The 21,588-nt window shown below is 39.8% G+C and overlaps 1 protein-coding gene across 11 annotated transcripts in view; it reads right to left on the bottom strand.

Moving 5' to 3' along the window:
- Nucleotides 1-21,588, bottom strand: part of LOC126268005 (F-actin-monooxygenase Mical) — a 505,795-nt gene that overhangs the window by 35,208 nt on the left and 448,999 nt on the right. For all 11 annotated transcript variants that reach the window (XM_049973389.1, XM_049973388.1, XM_049973387.1 and 8 more), the window contains 2 exons: nt 9,002-9,176; nt 3,445-3,589 (listed from right to left, as the gene is read on the bottom strand). In XM_049973389.1, the coding sequence (XP_049829346.1) occupies nt 3,445-3,589; nt 9,002-9,176 (320 nt within the window). The remainder of the gene's footprint in view (nt 1-3,444; nt 3,590-9,001; nt 9,177-21,588) is intronic.

The following is a 21,588-nucleotide window of genomic DNA, read 5'->3' as shown; positions in this document are numbered from 1 at the left end:
GCTGGCCAGTCCATTACAGGGATGTTATTGTCATGTAACCACTCCGCCACAGGCCATGCATTATGAACAGGTGTTCGATCATGTTGAAAAATGAAATCGCCGTTCCCAAATTGGTCTTCAATAGTGGAAAGCATGTAGCCATGTATGGAAGTGAAACATGGACGATAACTAGTTTGGACAAGAAGAGAATAGAAGCTTTCGAAATGTGGTGCTACAGAAGAATGCTGAAGATAAGGTGGATAGATCACGTAACTAATGACGAGGTATTGAATAGGATTGGGGAGAAGAAGGGATCGGTTGGTAGGACATGTTTTAGGCATCAAGGGATCACAAATTTAGCATTGGAGGGCAGTATGGAGAGTAAAAATCGTAGAGGGAGACCAAGAGATGTATACACTAAGCAGATTCAGAAGGATATAGGTTGCAGTAGGTACTGGGAGATGAAGAAGCTTGCACAGGATAGAGTAGCATGGAGAGCTGCATCAAACCAGTCTCAGGACTGAAGACGACAACAACAACAACAGTGGAAAGCAAGAAGGTGCTTAACACCTCAATGTAGGCCTGTACTGTGATAGTGCCATGTGAAACAACAATGGATGCAAGTCACCTACATGAAAAACACAACCACACCATAACACCACTGCCTCCGAATTCTGGCACATGATGTTCACCAAGCACTCACCAAACCCACACCCTGCCATAAGATCACCACATTGTGTACCATGATTCATCATTTCACACAATGTTTTTCCACTGTTCAAACATTCAATGTTTACACTCCTTACACCAAGTAAGGCATCATTTGGCATTTACTGGCACGATAATGAACAGCCACTCAACGATGTAATCCAAGTTTTTTAACCTCCTACCTAACTGTCATAGTATTTGCAGTGGATCCTGATGCAGTTTGAAATTCCTGTGTGATGGTCTGGATGGATGTCCGCCTATTACACATTATGACCTTCTTTAACGGTCAGTCATCTGTCAGTCAATAGACAAGGTCGGCTTGTACACTTTTGTGCTGTACGTGTTCCTTCATGTTTCTACTTCACTCTCATATTGGAAACAGTGGACCTACGAATGTTTAGGAGTGTGGAAAACTCACACATGTATGACACAAGTGACGCCCTACTGCCTGACGTCCGTGAGTTCTCTAGAGAGTCCCATTCTGCCCTCTCATGATGTCTAATGACTACTAAGATTGCTAATATGGAGTACCTGGCAGTATGTGGCAGCACAATGCACCTAATAGTGGGTGCCTGGATAGTTTTATTACATAGTGTACAAATTTCATCATTACTTCAATTAAAAAAAAGACTTCCTTGTCCAAATGGATGTTCCAGTGGGAATTCAGTTTGCCAGCCCTAACTATTCTAAGTTCCTATCAAATGTGGTGGTAGACTTGCATTCAGAAGTAGTGGGTTTCAAATAGCTGTCTGATCTTTCTGATTTAGGTTTTTCATGGGTTCTCAAAAATAAGCAAGCTGAATGCTGGAAGATTCCTTTGAAATGACGACAGCTTATTTCCTTCTGCATTCCTGCCCTATGTGAACTTGGGCTACATATCTAATAATGGTCTTGACACTTATGTGGCGTTAAACCTGAACCTCACATTCGTTTCCTTCAAAAACTTGCATGGCACTTCACTTGCTGTAACAAAGCAAAAAGCACAGCTGTTGGCTGCCAGTTTTGCAATGGACTGCATATTCATGAAGTAGTGTTGCTCAGTTACTTTTTAGGTATAGGATTCATCACACATTCAATTTAATATATTTTAATGTGCTTCCGGAACAGAGTGATACATTTTTAATATTACAATAAATTTGACTCACATGAGTCTCATTAAAAGTCTAAGTTAGCAACCTTTGCCCCAACTTGGACCAAGGCACACGCAAATGTACATACATACTGTTAAGCTGCATCATGATTTTTTGTTCCCTAACAATTTATTACATAAGTTTGACAGTTATTAGAAATGAGTTATTAGAAATGTAATAATTACTAATAGCAAGTAAGAGTTTTATAAAGTGAGGTGGCAAAAGTTATGGGATATCTCGCACCATCATGTCGGACCACGTTTTACCCAGCGTAGTGCAGCAACTCGACATGGTTTGGACTCAACAAGTCGTTGGGAAGTCCCCTGCAGAAATATTAAAGCAAGCTCCCTCTATAGCTGTCCATAATTGCAAAAGTTTTTCCGGTGGAGAATTTTGTGCATGATCTGACCTCTCAATTATGTTCTATAAATGTTTGATGCGACTCATATTGGGTGATCTGGGTGGCTAAACCATTCGCCCTAAGTGTCCAGAACAATTTTCAAACCAATCGCCATTAATTGTAGCCTAGTGATGTGGTGCATTGTCACCCATGTTGTCTGTAAACACGATGTCCATAAATGGCTGCAAATGGTGTCCAAACAGCTGTACATCAAGAGGACACCCACTCCATTCCATGCAAAAACAGTCCACACCATTATGGAGCCACCACCAGCTTGAAAAGTAGCTTGTTGACAACTCGGGTCCATGGCTTCATGGGGTCTGCATGATACTCAAACCCTAACATCAGTTGTCTATAGTCCAACCAATATGGTCACAAGCCCAGGAGAGGCACTGGAGGTGATGTCATGCTGTTAGCAAAGGCACTCGCATTGGTCATCTGCTGTCATAGGCCATCAACACCAAATTTTACCACACTGCCCTAACAGATACGTTCATCATACATCCAACTTTGATTTCTGCAGTTATTTCATGTGGTGCTGCTTGTCTGTTAACACTGACAACTCTAAGCAAATCCTGCTGCTCTCAGTTGTTCAGTGAAGGCTAATGGCCACTGCATTGTTGGTGAGAGATAAAGCCTGAAAGTTGGTACTCTTGGCAGACTCTTGACATTGTGGTTCTCAGAATATTGCATTCCCCAACGATTTCTTAAATAGAATGTACCATGTATCTAGCTCCAACTACCATTCTGCATTCAAAGTCTGTAAATTCCTATCATGCAGCTACAATCACGCCAGAAACCTTTTCACATGAATCATTTGAGCACAAATGACAGCTCCACCAATGCTCATCCCTTTTATACATTTGGTACGCAATACTACTGCTGTCTGTATATGTGCAGATCAATGTCCCATGACGTTTGTCACCTCAGTGTATAATGTATGAGGGCTTGTTTAAATTCCCACAAAATGCAGGAAACAATGACTCAGTGACAAAACCAAAAGGATTACGTTATAGATCAGCCTGAAATTAATATGTTTTGTGTAAACAAACCACACAATTTAGCAATAATAATTATTCTATGGACTTTTCACTTGAAAGGTCATTGAATACACACAACATGTCGTTTGTTCTAATATATTTCAGTTCTAATGTATGAGATACAAATATTAGTGTACGAGATGTTAGTATTAAACGTTATCATTTTGCTCTTAATGAATCAGCTAACCTCTTTTGCTGTGCCTGCCTTGACATACGTTGCTGCATGCGTGTGTGGCGTCGGCTCAGACTGCCTGTTGATAAGGTTCCTTCATGACTTGGGGTGGACAAAATTGTTGCGCGAGATTCTTCATCCACTTCAGAGCAACTCTCTTCTATGAAAATAAATAATAATAATAATAATAATAATAATGAATCTATTAACTCATACACAACTATTTATGCTCAGGAATCTCGTTAAATTTAATTATAAATAAGCACTTTACTTTTTTTTTTTTTTTTTTTTTTTTTTTTTTTTTTTTTAAATATGACCTTGCTATGAGTTTACAGTCTGCAGCAGTGAGATACTTGGTAATGTATACAGTTTGTAAATTATACCAATGTTTAGAGCATACAAAGAAACAAAAGAGAATACTTAATTTACAAGACAACACTGATCACATGTCATGACATATACCATATATCAGCTCTGCTGAAATCACTTCACAGCTTTTTATATTGGTATGACTGCCAACCAGCTGTCTACCAGGATGAATGGCCACTGCCCACTGTGGCCAAAAGCAAAGTGGACAGCACTGGGGCACAACATATTTTGCATGCTTTCAATGGTTGCTTCACAACCCAGGTCACCTGGATCCTACTCTCAACCATCAGCTTCTCTGAACTGCACAAATAGGAGTTATTCTTACTATACATTTTCCACTCCCAAAATCATGCTGGCCTGAACCTAAGGTAATCTACTGTCCCCTAACACTCCACCCAACAGTTCATATCATCTCCTCCCCACTTACATCCCCCACCACCACCACACACACACACACACACACACACACACACACACACACACACACACACACACACACACACACAGTCTTGCAGCACTGCCCCCCCCCCTTACCATGTTATCCTTCCTCCTTTCTCACACCACTTCAGATTGCTGCTTCTGTTTGACATGATACCACTGCATTCTGACTGCAGCAGCCAGAGAGAACAGTCATGTACGTGTGAGGTATTTTTTTTTTTTTTTTTTTTTTTTTTTTTTTTCGGAAGAAGGCTTTGGCCTGAAACACAGTGTGTAACACACTTTTCATTGTGCCTGTCTGCAACTCAATGTGTCATTTTCAGTGAGTAACAATCTATTCTTTTCACAATATTGTTGATATTCCAACTTGGACTTTTCAATACATGGATAAGTGGAAACATGACATGAAAGGAATGAGAAATGAAAGACTACCAAGGGATATCCTGAACTACAACCTGAAAGGAAGGAATGACATTGGCTGACCAAGAAAATGGTGAGCATACCTGAAAGGATTGAGAGACATAGGTCAACCAAGGAAACAGTGAGCATAAATTTTAAGACATAACAGGCAAATGCCTAATTGCTGCATCCTAGATGCTGATGACAATCTTAGTATAATGTAAGCTTTCACGGCCGGTATTGTCTTCACTTAAAACTTCCGGGCTGATAGGCCATGGTCGAAGTACAAAACTGTCCCCTGATGTTTCATCTCCGATCGCGGTAGACATCCTCGGAGGTACAGCAGCAAACTGCGAAGAGAACTCAGGGAAGAGCTGATTATATAGGCAGTACAGAGTGTGTCACTGTCGATCCCGTAGTGTTGGCTATGAGATTGTCTATGGTAATGCCAACATTCTCGATTGAAAGTAATCGATCGTCACACTTGCGGTGCAATGCTGACATCCAAATATTATCCAGTTTAACAACTTTGTCTTTCCTATTAAAATTATTACAGTGTTTATCAATCTAGCCTCTCTACACACGTGTGCATAATAATGCGAGGTGTTTGATATGACGCTCGTCTTGCTGAATTTTATTTCATGATCACCTTCCTGGCAAACATGTTCCGCTACGGCCGATTTATCCATGTGACCCAGGTAGCAATTCCTCTTATGTTCAAGAAGACGGGTGTTCACACTTCTCTTTGTGGTACCGACATAAACCTGTCCACAACTACAAGGAATTTTATATATCCCCGGTGTAGCGAAAGGGTGTCGTGCATCTTTTGCCGATCTTAAATATTCTTTTATTTTTCTGGTGGGCCTGAAAATAGTTTCCACCCCATACTTGTTTAAAACTTTCCCAATGCGATCTGTGACCTTATTAATGAAAGGAAGAAAAACTTTGCCCTTGGGCGACTGTTGTTCGTCGTTGCTCCTGATTCTCTGCATAGAGCGAAGTGCTCGATCTATATCCTTGCTAGAATAGCCACTCTTCACAAAAGTTGACCGTAGATATTCAATCTCATCTTTTAAATAAACAGGTTCACAAATTTTGTACCCCCTGTCTACTAAGGTTTTCATTACACCTTTTTTTTGTCTGGGGTGGTGGTTTGAATCTTTATGCAGATAACGATCAGTATGTGTGGCTTATCTATACACCTTATGGCCCAACGTTCCATCCCGTCATTTAATCACAGACATATCCAGGAAATTCAATTGCCCATTCCTTTCAGTCTCCATAGTAAATTGGATTTTCAGATTAATGCTGTTTAAATGTGTCAGGAAGGCATCCAACTCCTCTGCTCGACTACGAATGTGTCATCAACATGGCGATACCATCTGGCTGGTCTCTTCCTGGCAGTCTGCAACGCCTGTTGTTCAAAAGTCTCGATAAATAAGTTAGCCACAGCAGGACTAAGAGGACTGCCCATAGCCACCCCGTCAATCTGTTCATAAAAGTTATTATCGTACTGAAAGTAGGTTGTGGTGAGGCAGTTTCGGAATAATGCCAAAATATTGGTACGAAAAATTTCTGCTATGCATAAGATAGCTTAGTTTACCAGAATCATGGTAAATAACGATACATATCAAAACTGACAAAGATATCATCCAGGCCCACACTCGTTTCCTTTAACTTGTCAATGAAATGAGCTGAATTTTTAATATGACTGTCCATTGTATCAACATAAGGTTGCAGCACTGAGGCAAGGTGTCTAGCTAACTCGTGTGTTGCTCCACCTATAGCGCTGACAATTGGCCTCAACGGAATCTCAGGTTTATGCACTCTGGGTATGCCATAAAGTCTAGGTGGATACATTTCTGTTTTACAAAGCAGCTTCTTATCGTCGGAGGCGAATGAAGACACTTTCACCAGTCGATTGGTCATTCTTAAAATCTTCATACTCAGATCTTTCTGGACTTTTTTGTAATTGGAGGGAACCAAAATATCATTGATTTTTCCATGATAGTTCTCACTGTTCAGTATGATGGTGGCATTACCCTTATCTGCATTAAGAACAATAATGTTTTTATCTGTATTTATATCCCTCAGCAACTTCCTTTGTGCCTGTGACAAATTACTGTTAGGTGGCTGACATGTACATAAAATCCTAACCGTTTCCATCCTAATTACGTCAGACTGCTGTGGCAGCTGCCGGATACCTGCCTCAATATTTTCTACGATATCCTCTGTGGGTACATTTTGGGACATCACAGCAAAATTGCCTCCTTTCGCTAGTACAGAAATTTCAACATTTGATAAATCTTTGTCAGACAGGTTAATAACAGTACGAGAATTGTCCTCAACTGAACCTCCTGAAATGTTGTTCTGTAAGTTATTGAACTACTTCTTCTTCTGTCTATTTGCTGATATGTCTGCACTAACTTCCACAGTTTTGAATGTTAGACCATCAATCTAATTCCAATCGCCACATTGCATAGTATTACTAAAAACCAAGTGGAGATAAAAAAGCTTACTGCTGGTTTCCACGAGCGCTCTAATGAATCCTCTCACGTAGCATTGCAGATTCCACACGGTTGTAAATACGATGAGCCTGAGCCGAGCGTAACATCCTCTTCGCCTTCAGAAATTTCAGAATGCGTCAAAGTGTCCCTACAGCATAACAAGGAGGTGAAGGTAAACAGTAGTTGTGCTTTCTTCTTGCTCATTCCTTCAAGTCGTCAAACCGATGCAGATATTTCCTTCCCGTAAAGGCGTTTGATCATACAATGTAAGCTTTCACGGCCGGTATTGTCTTCACTTAAAACTTCCGAGCTGATAGGCCGTGGTCGAAGTATAAAACTCTCCCCTGACATACAGCGGCAAACTGCGAAGAGAACTCGAGGAAGTGCTGATTATATAGGCAGTACAGAGGGCGCCAATGTCTATCCCATGGTGTTGGCTATGAGATCGTCTCTGGTAATGCCAACATTCTCAATTGAAAGTAATCGATCGTCACGCTTGCGGTGCATGTTCCGCTGCTGCTGATTTATCCGTGTGACCCAGGTGGCAATTCCTCTTATGCTCAAGAAGATGGGTGTTCACACTTCTCTTTGTGGTACCGATATAAACCTGTTCACAACTACAAGGAATTTTATATACCCTCGGTGTAGCCAAAGGGTGTTGTGCATTTTTTGCCGATCTTAAATATGTTTGTGCTGTAGTGTAGTGTTTTTGTTGATATGGATGAAGAGAATGGAGTAGGTGAAATTTAGTGCTTGTGCAAAGGGGCCATCGAGCTCAACTTCTACAGTTGATACCTTTACACTGTGACACATAGCATAAATGTTAGAAACTTAATCCGGAATCTTGGTGTACAATGTAGAATCCAGTTATTTTTCTCCCTCCCCTTAACATAAAAAAACTGCAGTGAATATTCCTTCCACCACAACAATTTGAGCCAGTTATCAGCAAATTTAGTGTCACTGAGCAAGTATGCATTAGCAACCTCAATTACAGAGGCTGTTGGATGAGAAATAGCCATTTTCAATAGCAGTTTAAATTAAAAGGGACATCTGAGAACATAACACCTATAAAATTTTGTGGAATTTATTTTACCTGTAATTACCAGAAAAATCTGGTTAGTAGTTATTAGCCTAAGGCAAAAACTTTAATAATGTGTTTCACCATTTTTATTCCACACTGACTTTTGCCCACACTAAAGCTAGGCTATGGCAGAATGGTGGTGGTGGTGGTTAGTGTTTAACGTCCCGTTGACAACGAGGTCATTAGAGACAGAGCGCAAGCTCGGGTTAGGGAAGGATTGGGAAGGAAATCGGCCGTGCCCTTTCAAGGAACCATCCCGGCATTTGCCTGAAATGATTTAGGGAAATCACAGAAAACCTAAATCAGGATGGCGGGAGACGGGATTGAACTGTCGTCCCCCCGAATGCGAGTCCAGTGTGCTAACCACTGCGCCACCTCGCTCGGTATATGGCGAAATGAATTTCACTTACTGGCTCCTCAAATAGAGCACCATACCAGTGTGAGTGCAAACAGTAATATGGAGATTTGAAAACTACGAAGTAGTGTTTTAGAGAATATCTATGTTATGAAATAGACAAGAACAACTGATGGCTTAGCATCTTTTTTATACATATAAAAAACAGATTTAAGCAGTCACATAACAATTAATAAAATTATGACACTCAATTTCATCAGAAACAATTTGTCAAACGAAGAAATAAAACTAAGCACAGCCTTGTCACTAATCGTTTCCACATAATTGTCATGAAAATGGTTGATAAATCAAAAGACTACTGCCATACTGTAGTAAGCTTACCACTAGTTGCACTAATATTGGAGAAACAAATCAAATACTCACCTGATGCCCTGTGAGCAGCAGCATTCTTCAAGTAGTTCAGAGGAGGTGGTGGTATGGGTGGAGGCGTATCATCGTATAAAACTCCATATCTTTTTTCGTTATCTTTTACACTATCAGCAGTTTTGATCCTATAGACATCTGATGATGGGGCATGTTTGTTTGGTGATTCCCTATCCTATTAAAAAGGATGAAAAACAGATATCAGGAAGTGACAATTATTTAATTTTCAGTGTGGAAAGTGAGTACCCTCAATCCTTCTGCTACAATAAGGAATTACTATGAAGTACAGCTGAAATGAAATTCTGGACGATAATATATTAGCCAAGAAACTGATTTCTCTTCTAATAAATAAACAATCAATAATAAAAACATAATCTTATCCAATAATTAAATATAAACATATATTTGGGGCATAGACTCCCCACATCTCACTATTTGTGCGATGTTGTTTATTGAGCAGTCCTGCCCATGGAAAAAAAAAAATCTACCAAATTACACAGCAGTTTCATATCACCAAATGTTTCTATTGGTTATAGTAAAGTTATACAAAAGAAATTTTCATTTAATAAAATGTACTACTACTTGGTCAGAGTTTGTAATATTTATGTAAGTACAAAGGGAAAGAAAGGTTGAAGGTTAATAATATAAAAACATTAAGGACTTGGCTTGCATTGCATTGCCACTCAAAAAGACAAAACGACTTGTGTTTAAATTCCATTTTTTGTGTTTTTGGATACATATTTCACCCACACCCCTCCCCCCACACACTTCCTGTCACCCCAATGTCGCACATATATGGATAAATCTGAAGGTTTTCCGACGTGTGAGCAGGTCACATACAGCTGTCTATGTGAAAAACATGGATTTGTCAAATTTAGTCCACACATTTGTAGTGACTGTCCCAGAAACTGCAGATACTTCATTTCAAATGACATACATTGCAATCACTGGAAAGCATGGCAACAGCACATCTTGTCCCACAAATTTTATTTTAAAATTGTAGCTACAATGATATTGTTTACCACATCTTTCATTCAAAGCCTGGTAGCATTTCAAAGTAGTTGTGGATTTACAGTTCAGTCAAGAATGACAGGCCTGCTAATTTTCTTTCAATGTTAATATGTGAAGCAGCACGCTTGACAAATCGGCTGAATTCACATGAATTCGGGGATAATTGACACCTTGGTCATGATTATTACAGTGTCAATGAACTGATACATTGTTGCTTCACCTGGTATTCCTTTTAAAATGCTGAAATTTATGGTACTGATATTGTCGTTTTTTGATGCTAATACAGCATATCCACTGAGCAACTGCTAAGTTGGGTATTTGTATGTGAAATCCAGGAAAACTTTGTGAATCAGTTCATCTGTGATTGGTGTGATTTTACAGAATTTTGTTGAAAATGTGATACACCTTGTGGATTTGTCGATTGCCGATTTCCTATTCTCAGTAACCAAAAACAGCTTTGTGGAACATTCAATGTACGCATCATGTTGTAGTTGTACAGACATTGGTCTTCAAAGCTAGTGTCTGTAAATGCCATCATTAAGTGAGTTTTCATCAGCTGCTGAAGAGAGTACAATTACCAGAATTTGTCAAAAATCACCAGACCATAAAATGAGTGCACTACTGAAAGGCTGCTCCTTTCCTCTCAAAATTCCAATGCTTTATTGTACACCATCTCATACAATGAGTTAACATGACTGGAGTATTATTGTACAACAGATCAAATTCTCGGGTGCGCACATAAATTTTTAAACTTGGCACAGATTCCAAAAATCTGCTGTGTCTTGTACCAGGTGTCACAATCAAAGGGAGCACAGAGCGCACTAGTGGTGCAGAAAGTAGAACACTGTGCCTAACACATTTTCACACTGAGCCAAGTTGTAATCATGGAGTACAAATGGCACAGTATGACTGCATCCATTACATCAGTCTGCAAGTCTGGCAATACACAGCCATAAAGTGTAAATTCCAATCCCAGCTGCTCTACGATGTCCTAAAGGAAAGTGTGAAGGCAAGGAGAACTGACAATAATTGAGACACCATGGTGTGGACAAGTCCAGTGACACCTCTAGATAATGAGGGCAAATGATCACATCACCAGCTGCAATGATGTTATGTCCAGCTTAAATATCCCTGTTTCAGAAGCCTCAATCTCAGTGTTGGGTATTCCGGCTGCATCTCTGGTTCCAACAGAATTTTAATATTACTAGGAGCACGATAAGTTGGTTGGCAAATTGTGACATGCTGCCTGCTACATGAGTAAAGACTTCACCTCCGAACTGTGGGCAGCTGGCTGTGATGGGACTTCACAGATGCAAGCTGCCATTGTTGTTGGGTTAACTCCATGACTGATGTAAGATGTGGGCTTTCCCCCTTCCCAAATGACTGGAAACTACCACCTTCAACCTGAGTACCACATCCCTGGTTGTACACTGTGTAGTTGATTTTGAGTTTTGAGCATCCACCTTCATGACACCAGTCATCCTTGATATGCTCTTGGCACACACCTTAGTTCACAGCCATCAGAGAAGACAATATGTACTGTAAAATCAAAGAAAATAAATATGTTTCCAAGCAAGGCCATATAAATGATGACTTTGGGCGTATGACAGCTACCCTTGCCAGCTTCTGAGCTCAGTCTCCCGCATCTGTAGCAGAACCACCTTACCTGCTCAGCTGCCATGCCCACTAAAAATCCTGTCTTGAGGTGTGACAGCTACAATAGTAGTCAGAAACGGGCCTCCTCACATTGGTGTGGCTACAACTGGCATCAGAAATGGCTGACCACTGCCACAGCTAGTTTCTGATGTCATTCTCATTGTCATCACCACAGCAGCTTTTGTCATTGTCATCACCACAGCAGCTTCGCTCATCTTGCAGTCAATACTTCACGCAGTGCAGCGCTGAGACTGAGAAACATTTTGTTTAGTTTGTAACGTGACATTTTGTATGTATAATTCATTGGCCATGGTGGCTCATTGTGGCATTCATTTTCATCTGAGGGTAACTCTTGTGCAGCTCTGTGAACCTCCTAACCTGTATGGTTTTAAGGGTACTTGTCTGAGCTACATTTAACATCCACCAGGTGTACATTAAACATTCTTCCTGGGCAAGAGTTGCTGTGCACAAAGGCTGTGCTTACCCAAAAGTTTCAGTTGGGAACATACTCACTTCTTTAGGGAGAAGATGAATGTGTTAATGCAGAAGCATAATGAGTTCACTGAATCATTCTCAAATAGGTTCTCAAAGTTCAACATCCAAATGAACGAGCTAACGCATAATGAGGAAGTCAATATGGCGCTATGCCAAGAAGCTGAGAATAGGGATCTCAATGTATTTCATACTGAAATGTTAAGGAGGGTTAGGGTGGAGAAACCTTCTGATTTGGCTACAGCAATTTGGATCACCACACAGTTGGAAGAAACATATATATCATCTAGGTGTTTTGGTGACTGCCTTGTGTTTGCTTCTGAAATTAAATGTCACACATATGTATGTGAGGGCCATTTCCAACAACACTGTCATCAGCCAGAGTGCTATGAATGTGGACAAGTGGGTCATAAAGCAATGAAGTGCAGGAGTAAGAAATGGGAAATTTGTTATCAACAAAAAGAGTTCATTAAATGTGAACACAAATTTATCAGCCTTCTAAAAACACTCCATATACACTGTAGAATTGCACAAGTAGATGCAGAAACAGAATCCTGGTTGTGGAGTTTCATTGGTGGCAAAGAGCATGGGTTTTAATAGATACAGGGGTACTGTATCAGTTGTTACACTACACATTCTGGGTAAAAAGAGAGTAGGGTCACTGCGTTACAAGTTACATAGTGTTTGTGATAATGATATAAATTCATTGGGGAGCAACACTGCTCTAGTTTAGCACTGAAGCTAAGATTTTCTCTGAGCATATGGAGGAGTTGCCATGTGCTGGTGAAGGGTATTCTGTGATTCTCCGGCTTGATTTCCTTACAAATCATAATATTATCTAGCTTTCGTGGTATACAGATGATCTTAGAGGGACTTTGTTCCCACTGGGTGATACAGCCACAAGTGAGGCAATGTCGCAAGGTGTACTGATCACGAAGGAATTGGCATCTGCACTGCATACACATGCTAAAGATGGGTTCCCATGATAACATAACAGGAACAGCAAAACTGACTTGGGTCTCTGTGGGTACAGATTTACTACAGGAGAAAGTAACAAGCATTTGGATTCAGTGCACTGTTTTGTATGCAGAAGTGTAGCACACACATGGAACATGAATGATGAATGAATGGTTCTGGTTAGGCTAGAAAATTTTGGTAAGGACGACGCAAGTCTACCAGCCACTGAACTCTGGAGTGTTGTTTCCAAGCAACAGGATGTGTTATTGACCAGTCACCACAGGATAGGGGGACTAACTATCAAGGTGTGGAAAGTTAGGAAAGAGATTCGTAGACTAAAAGGCACAGTCAAGGAGTTATGTAAGGAGGCATGGACAGAAACTATTTTCTTGGAAATTAGAGATGATTATCAAGAATTAGAATTGCCTTATGGGAAGCTAAAAGCATAGCTGATGCAAATCACAGTACAACAGTCACATGTACATATACAGAGGAAATGGAGCAATGCAGGAGCAGCTTGTTAAAAACCTGTTTTGGACAAAAAATGAATATTCTGTGGGAACTGAATACGACAATAGGTTAGGCGCAAGAAGCAGTAGGGGACACTAAAACCACAGTAGGGTCACATATGACACAACTAACAAATCTGGGGCAAAATGTATTGGAAAATACTGAAGTTACATGAGAGAGTGCTACAGAACTCATGGAGTGTGTGCATAATATGGTAGCAACAGCAGATAACAACTTGGCAATGATTCAGAAATGATTGAGCACAGTGGATGAAAAGATGACTATCACCAGACGGTTAAGGACACTGATAGACAGAATTGATGAGGCAAGATTTCAAGAAGAAGGAATGCAAGCAGCAGTTCACCATGCAGTACTTGGACAACTAAGTTCAGAATTGATGTCACTGCAAAATTTTTTGGAATTGTTATTGCAAGCACAGCAGGGCTTCCTAGCAGAGTTTCCGCATTTAGTTAACACAAGGAAATTTACCAGTAGTACTGTTGGAGAGGAGGCAGATAAAGGAAGACTGCTTATATGTATTCGATTCCTGGTAGTAGGTAGAATCGTGGGTTATCAGTGTCACACCATTCATCTGTGCCCAATGAAATGGAAAATCATGAATACATGAGTGGCAACTACAGACTAAAGAAGTATTGGTGATTTTGGAATGAAGAGATGCACATACCTTTATGACATCAGAGCAGTTGTGAAAGTGTAGAGCTGGAAGTATTACCATTTGTCCAACCACAATAGTTTGAACAGACACACGGTCACGCAAAGTTTAGTTGTTCAAGGGTCACGCAAAGTTTAGTTGTTCAAGGGTGAACTCGGTGCAGTGCAATGCCACAGGAAGTAAATTTTCAGGAAGTAGATACCCACTGAATTTACTCATCTTTGTGCCACAGACAATGATCATCAATTGGTAAAAGGATGGAAAACCTAGGAGCATGGAAAGGATGGAACTTCAGAACAGTGGTATCTTGATCAGTGGCATGACTTGTAATGTATCAAAGCCTAACTATCATTTACCTGCAACCATTATGGGTATGGGGATGACCACAATCAAGTTAGTGACACTAACGTTGCACTGGCTGGACAAACCTTTGGATATTCTACCTCCACAAAATATAATCAGAAAGATCAGATTTTTTTTAGGTAGAATGACACTTTGAATCCAAAAATCCTACTCTTAATATGTGCACAAATTGCACCAGAAAAGGGGTGTATTACTGCGGAACAGACATTGAAACATATCCAACATTTTCAGGAAAAACAGCATTCTACTACTAGCACAGCTGTGTTTCTATCTTATATAAGCTACCTATGCTCGAGGTGCAAACCTGCCACTCCTCCTACTTTTGCACCAGCTCCCTGCAGAATGGCTTGACACCATAACTAAGGAGTAGGAACTGATCCCAACTGGGTCGATGTCTGTAATTAGATTATAGTACGTAGAATGAGAACTATCTTGACTATATTAGAGAGTCAAACATAGATTCACACGGGAAGTAGTGAACTCACTCTCTTGAGTTTTAACTAAGATAGTACAGCACAAACCAGAGTTCCCATAATCAATGTAAAATGGATGTAACATAATCAATGTAAAATGGATGTAATTGTAGGGTGATGATAAAATAAAATTCAGGACGAATTTTTTGAGAATGGGTGTATTGTTGCACAGCAGTTCCGTTACCAGCTGTTCAAACAAATTTGTAAACGTGGTGCAGAGAGCAGAGAAACAGGTCCAGCTCATACCTCGTGTCACAATCAGCATCTGGAGCATGAACAGAGTGCAAATGTGGCAGAAGGCAGGGCACTGTTCATAACATGTTGTCACACCAAGTGGAGTCTTAATCAGGGGTATAAATGGCTCAGTATGACAGCAGCCAATGTGTAATTTGCAAACCTTGCAATACAAAGCCACAACATGTAACATCTGAGGCCAGTATCCTAGTACTAACGGAAAGTGTGAAGGCAAGGGGAACTGACAATAACTGAGACACCATCTTGGGGACAAATCCACTGACACCTCCAGATAATGAGGGCAAATGAATGCATCGTCAGCTGCAATGATGTTATATCCAATTTAAATACCCCCGTTTCAATAGCCGCAGTCTCAGTGTCTGGTCATTCAACTTGCTGGGCGAGGTACCCACGTACCGCCTCCCTGGTTGTATGTGGCACCATCTCCTGCTCTATTGTCAATCTGAGACCTGGGCTTCTGCCTTCATGACACCCATTGTCTTTGTATGGTGTTCACACACCTAAGTGCACACCCATCTTCAAGTGCACTGAGTGCACAAGTTGCTGGTGAGTCACAGCAGGCTTGTGCCTACACATTCCTAGTCCAGCTATCAGAATGACATTGCTGATGGCTCCTGACCTGTACAACGCCAGCATGCCCCACATTCTTTGTCACACTCAAGTGTGTGATTCAGCACGCCTTCCGCTGTGCCACAGAAGGCATTCTGTACTGTAAAATCACCAGTAATAACTATGTTCCTAGACAATGTTGTTCAACTGACACCTTTGGGCATGTGACAGCTACCTTTGCCATCTCCTGAGCTCAGTCTCCTACACATTTAGCGCCACCACTTCATCGCCTCAGCCTCCATGCCCACAAAAAATCCTGACCCAAGGGGTGACTGCTAGAGTACTTTACCTATTCAACAATTTTTGCTGATATTACATGTTGGTGTCTTTGTGATTTGCATATTCAACAGCATTTTCAGTGCTGAATGCACTTTCTGACCACAATGCAAAAGAGTTACCACACTTCTATAGGATGCAATTACCAGTGAAAAGCTTTTTGTGATCATATTATAGGCAAAATGAGAACAGTTTTTCCTGTGTCTATAGGCACATCCAGGAAATACAGTTTGCAGCTTTGGCTTGCAACTGCATACATATCATATGCTATGTGCTGTTCTGGAACTAATTTTGAAATATTTGTTCCAGCAAATGTACCCAATTTTGTGACATCAAAGCATATTTCCATTAGCAAACCATAATCAAAAGATAATCTGCAGATTGATTCAGTGCAGCCATAGCCATTTATACAGGTGTTTTGTTAGCAACTGCCAACTATATGATCTCAATCAAAACCACCACCTAATTTTATGCCTGTGGTGCGAATTTAATGTCTGGATTGTCACTCATAGCACACAAACAATGCAGAATGTCGTCACTCATGTAGTGTTTTTATTTTTCTCAAGGATCTTTTGGCTTGCATGGAAAGCACATAGTCAATACAATTGCAAATAATGCGTGAATTTGTTGTGGTTGAGACATATTAGATGCACCATCTCGACATTGACGTATGAATTGTACGTTTTCAAGAGTGAACACCATTTTTTCATACTTTAAAAGAGATGAATTTTCCCCCATCTTCAGTTTATTTTTGACAATAGCGTGGGTATCCATAATTGCCTGTGATAGTTTCAGCAAGTGTTTCCCATCAGATATGAATGGTGAATTGTTGTTGAGTAAGCTACACGGACCATGAATCACATTTTTGGTGATAACTTCAAGTATGCCTCAATGAGTGTCAGCATCTGGTGTTTCTGCTGACATCACTGGATTAATCTGATGGAGTGTGTCTTTTTCAATCAACAAAATCAAAATGTAGCAATCCTCTCTTTTGCTATTTGATATGAAAAGTATAGGGAACAGTCTAATGAAAATGACACACACGTGGAAAAAAGTAAGTAAACTGTTTGTTATTTCAAAAGTAATTGCTGTAACTGTTAATATATTTATCCCACCGTGAGACAAGATTTTTTTCGTGGAAAAATTTTAGCAGCTGCTTACAGAATGATGATTGTATACAGGTGTGCACATGAAGCAACAGGTGGGGCCACCTGCATGTTGCCAAGGTTGTTTTGACTATGCTGCCAAAGTTTCACTGGGAAGCCCTTACATATCCTCCATATAGCCCCTGTCTCTCTCTCCATGAAATTTCCATATTTTTGGAGTCCTGAAGGAAGATGTTAGTGGCCATCAGTTTCAGATGAAGAGGTGCATACCAGGATACAGTCATAGTTCTGTAGGCAACCATAATACTTTTGCCATGAAGGCACTGACTATATTGTCTCTAAGAAGGATAAATGTGTTAACAGTTGTAGTGATACCTTTGGAAAATAATAAACAGTTTACTCACTTTTTTCCAATTTGTCATTTTCATTTGAGTGCCCATTATCACTCACAGCACTGACTTATTCATTCCCTCACCACTTTGTGGATTTCTCAGTTTGATGCTGAAATGTTATCCATCTTCTTCTTGTCAAAAGAAAAATCAGATATAGCAGTCTATTGTTTCAGTGGCGAGTTATTAAGACTCGCTGAACATCAATATTTCATTAATTGTTGGTGCACTGTACTCTTGTGTTAGCGTCATCAGGTGACATTTAGTGAAGGGCAGTTCTGAACAGTCAGACTAATTTGGTGTGTTGATTGAATATAGTTTTGTAATGCAGTTATGATTTTTCATTTATTGTCTGTATTGAATTGACAGTGTTCATCAAATTGTTCCGATTTGGTGTGTTGATCAAATAAAGTGTATAATCCCAGTATAATTTTTCATTTATTGCCTGTATTGGATTGACAGTGTTCATGAAGTTGTTCATGTTTCACACGAAATAAATGTGAAGTAATTTGTGATCAATATTCGACAGTGGTATTAATGACCCTACACAATGATAAATTTGCCCTTGCACTTCTAATGTTGACACATAATTCTTGCACACCATATTTTTTTAACCAAACAATGTCCTTTAAAAACATGAAGTTCCCTTGTGTATGTCTGCCAAGAAATGGTTTGATTAGTTTCTGTCACCTGATACCAATACTGATAATGGTTCAGATAATTAAAGAATTTCTTGCAATTTCACTTTTCCACCCATCCAGTATACTCCAGATGTTTTGTGCTTAAACTGGACATTACTGCAATGCACACAAAATTCATCCACTTTTGCAATGACCAAACTAAGATGAAGACTGTAATCATAATTAGCATTTTAATGAAATGCACCCAGATGTAAAGCAGTGTACAGCATTTGTGCAGATTGAGCAGTTGGTACTTGAGCAGTTCACAGTCTTGCTTCCCAATATTTGTTTCAGTTGAACAGGCTTGAGCAGTGCATAATTGTATGGTTTCCAGTCTTGCATGTAATTCCTTGTCTGTTTCTGAAGCTCGTGCTGTCTTTTTTTCCATATGTGTAAATTGGCCAGTCACTTGTTTGGGCAGCATAACCGATTTGACAGAAACAATAAGGCTTTGTGTTGACTATTAAAAATTCATTTGGAAAAATAATAAAGCACATGTGAAATCTTTTTTCTGATGTATGATATCCTCTATGCGAGATGACAACAACACAATGGTAATGGTTGTTTGGTAGTTATTACAGCATCAACAGAACAGTGCATATTGTGATGCTAAAAAATAAGCTACAACAAAGTACCAACATGTGCAAATTTGAAATCTTTACATATTATGTTTTTGATGGAATACACAATATCCTGGGTTTCTATTTCTGATTATTGTAAAAATAAATGATATTCATATGTGGCCTATTCCAAATGTTTGAATGTATAAAAAAATGTTGGTATTTTTTATGTTTAAATGATACAGATTTTGCAATGCATGCCCATTTGCTGGTCAAGTGGCTACGGTTTAAGGAAACTTCTCAAGAATTGGATCATTTTCTTTTATACATATATTTGATCTTGCTGGAATAGCTGACAAGTTTCACGAAATTTCTTTGTATGCAAAATGCATCCTCAAGGAATATGACAGTCAACCACAGTTTAAAATTTACAATTTCTGATTATGCCGTAATGGTTTTGATAATTTCTTGTTTATTGTCATTATAATACTATTAATATTGTTGCAAGACCAAAGGTATTCACAAGGAAATTTATGTTGTATAGCATGTCTACACACAGTTCTTCAACTTTTTTTGCAAAATCACCATGGAAGGTGACTCTGTGGCACTGGGTAAGCATTCATTACGAGCAGGGTTCAAATCTTGTCCAATTATTAATATTTTGGTTTTCTATCATTTCCATAATTAACTTCTATAGAGTGACAGGATGATCCGGTTGAAACAGCTGTGGCCAATTTTTTTGCCTGTTTAATTTTAGCTTTAGCTCCATCTCAGATGATTTTTCTCATCCATAGAAAATTGAACACCAGGACTTTCCATTAAAATACTACACTCTCTTGAGTGATGTATACACAGTTATGCCTTACAAATAAAATACTGGTGGTCTGGAGAACACACTGCAACAGCTAAAGGAATAAGACAAATGGATAAACAAAGCATCTTTCAACAATGTCTGCATTAATAAATCATAACAATCGATTTAATATAGAAATTAGTCTCCTCAAAACACTGTGTGCCAATGAGTATGTTTTATGAATGGGTATGTGTGTGCTAATACACTGGAGAGCCAAAGAAACTGGCACACCTGCCCAACATTGTGTAGGGTCTCCACGAACACGCAAAAGTGCCGCAACACGATGTGGTAAGGCATCCCAGATATGCTCAATAATGTTCATGTCTGAGGAGTTTGGTGGTCAGCAGGAGTGTTTAAACTCAGAAGAGTGTTCCAAAAGCCACTCTGGATGTGTGCGGTGTCACATTGTCCTGCTAAAATTGCCCAAGTCTGTCGGAATGCCAAATGGACATGAATGGTTGCTTACATATGTGTCACCTGTCATAGTCATATCTAGACATATCAGGGATCCCACATCACTCCAACTGCACACGCCCCACACCATTATAGAGCCTCTAATCAGCTTTAACAGTCCCCTGCTGACATGCAGGGTCCATGGATTCATGAGGTTGTCTCCATATCCGTACATGTCCATCCGCTCGATACAATTTGAAATGAGACTCGTCCAACTAGGCAACATGTATCCCGTCATCGACAGCTGCTGATGGGCCCACGTGAGGCATAAAGTGTTGCGTTGTGCATTCATAAAGGGTACACGAGTGGGCTTTCGGCTCTGAAAGCCCATACCGATGCTGTTTCATTGAATAGTTCACATGCTGACACTTGTTGATGACCCGGCATGGAAACCTGCAGCAATTTGCAGAAGGGTTGCACTTCTCTCATGTTGAACAATCTCTTCAGTCATCGTTGGTCCTGTTGTTGTAGGATCTTTTTCCGGCTGATGCAATGTCAGAGATTTGATGTTTTACCAGATTCCTGATATTCACGATATACTCGTGAAATGGGAAAATCCCCACTTCATCACTACCTCAGGGATGCTGTGTCCCGTCATTCATACACCAACAATAACACCATGTTCAAACTCACTTAAGTCTGGATAACCTGCATTGTAGCAGCAGTAACCGATCTAACAAAAGACACTTGTTGTCTATAGGAGTTGCCAACCACAGCACCATATTCTGTCCATTTACATATCTCCGTATTTGAATACACATGCTTATACCAGTTTCTTTGGCACTTTGATGTATTCATGAAGACTGCTTCATTCAATGAAGACCCAATGAAAGATGAATAATCATTCCTATAGAGATTTTTGTAAGTAGGAAGTGTACACATGACTACATTTATGTTATAGCAGAGCCATGAACAAAGTTTCAGAACCACACAGCCATAATAGTACACTAAAGCCAATATATTCGCTTTCAGAAAATAGCTGCAAGTATACTGACATGAATTTTGTGAAGTTTTCTAAGCATTAATTTAATTGCAAAAGATGCTACAAACATTTGAAGTCTTTTACTTATTCTTTATCATCACCATCATTCACATATCACACACCCTTGACAGCACACACCGCCTTAACAAGTTGCTCCCACTTCCATCAAGAGAATGGTCCCTTGAGATGACGCATTTTCACCTTTCTTGAAGAGGAACTAGTGAAAAGTTGGCACTCAGGGACGTTCCATATGCTCAGATAATGTTTAACTTCCTATAAAAGGCAAGTA

The sequence above is a fragment of the Schistocerca gregaria genome, chromosome 4, assembly GCF_023897955.1.
Source record: "Schistocerca gregaria isolate iqSchGreg1 chromosome 4, iqSchGreg1.2, whole genome shotgun sequence".
NCBI lineage: Eukaryota > Metazoa > Arthropoda > Insecta > Orthoptera > Acrididae > Schistocerca > Schistocerca gregaria.
This window is presented reverse-complemented; position numbering and strand designations above follow the sequence as displayed.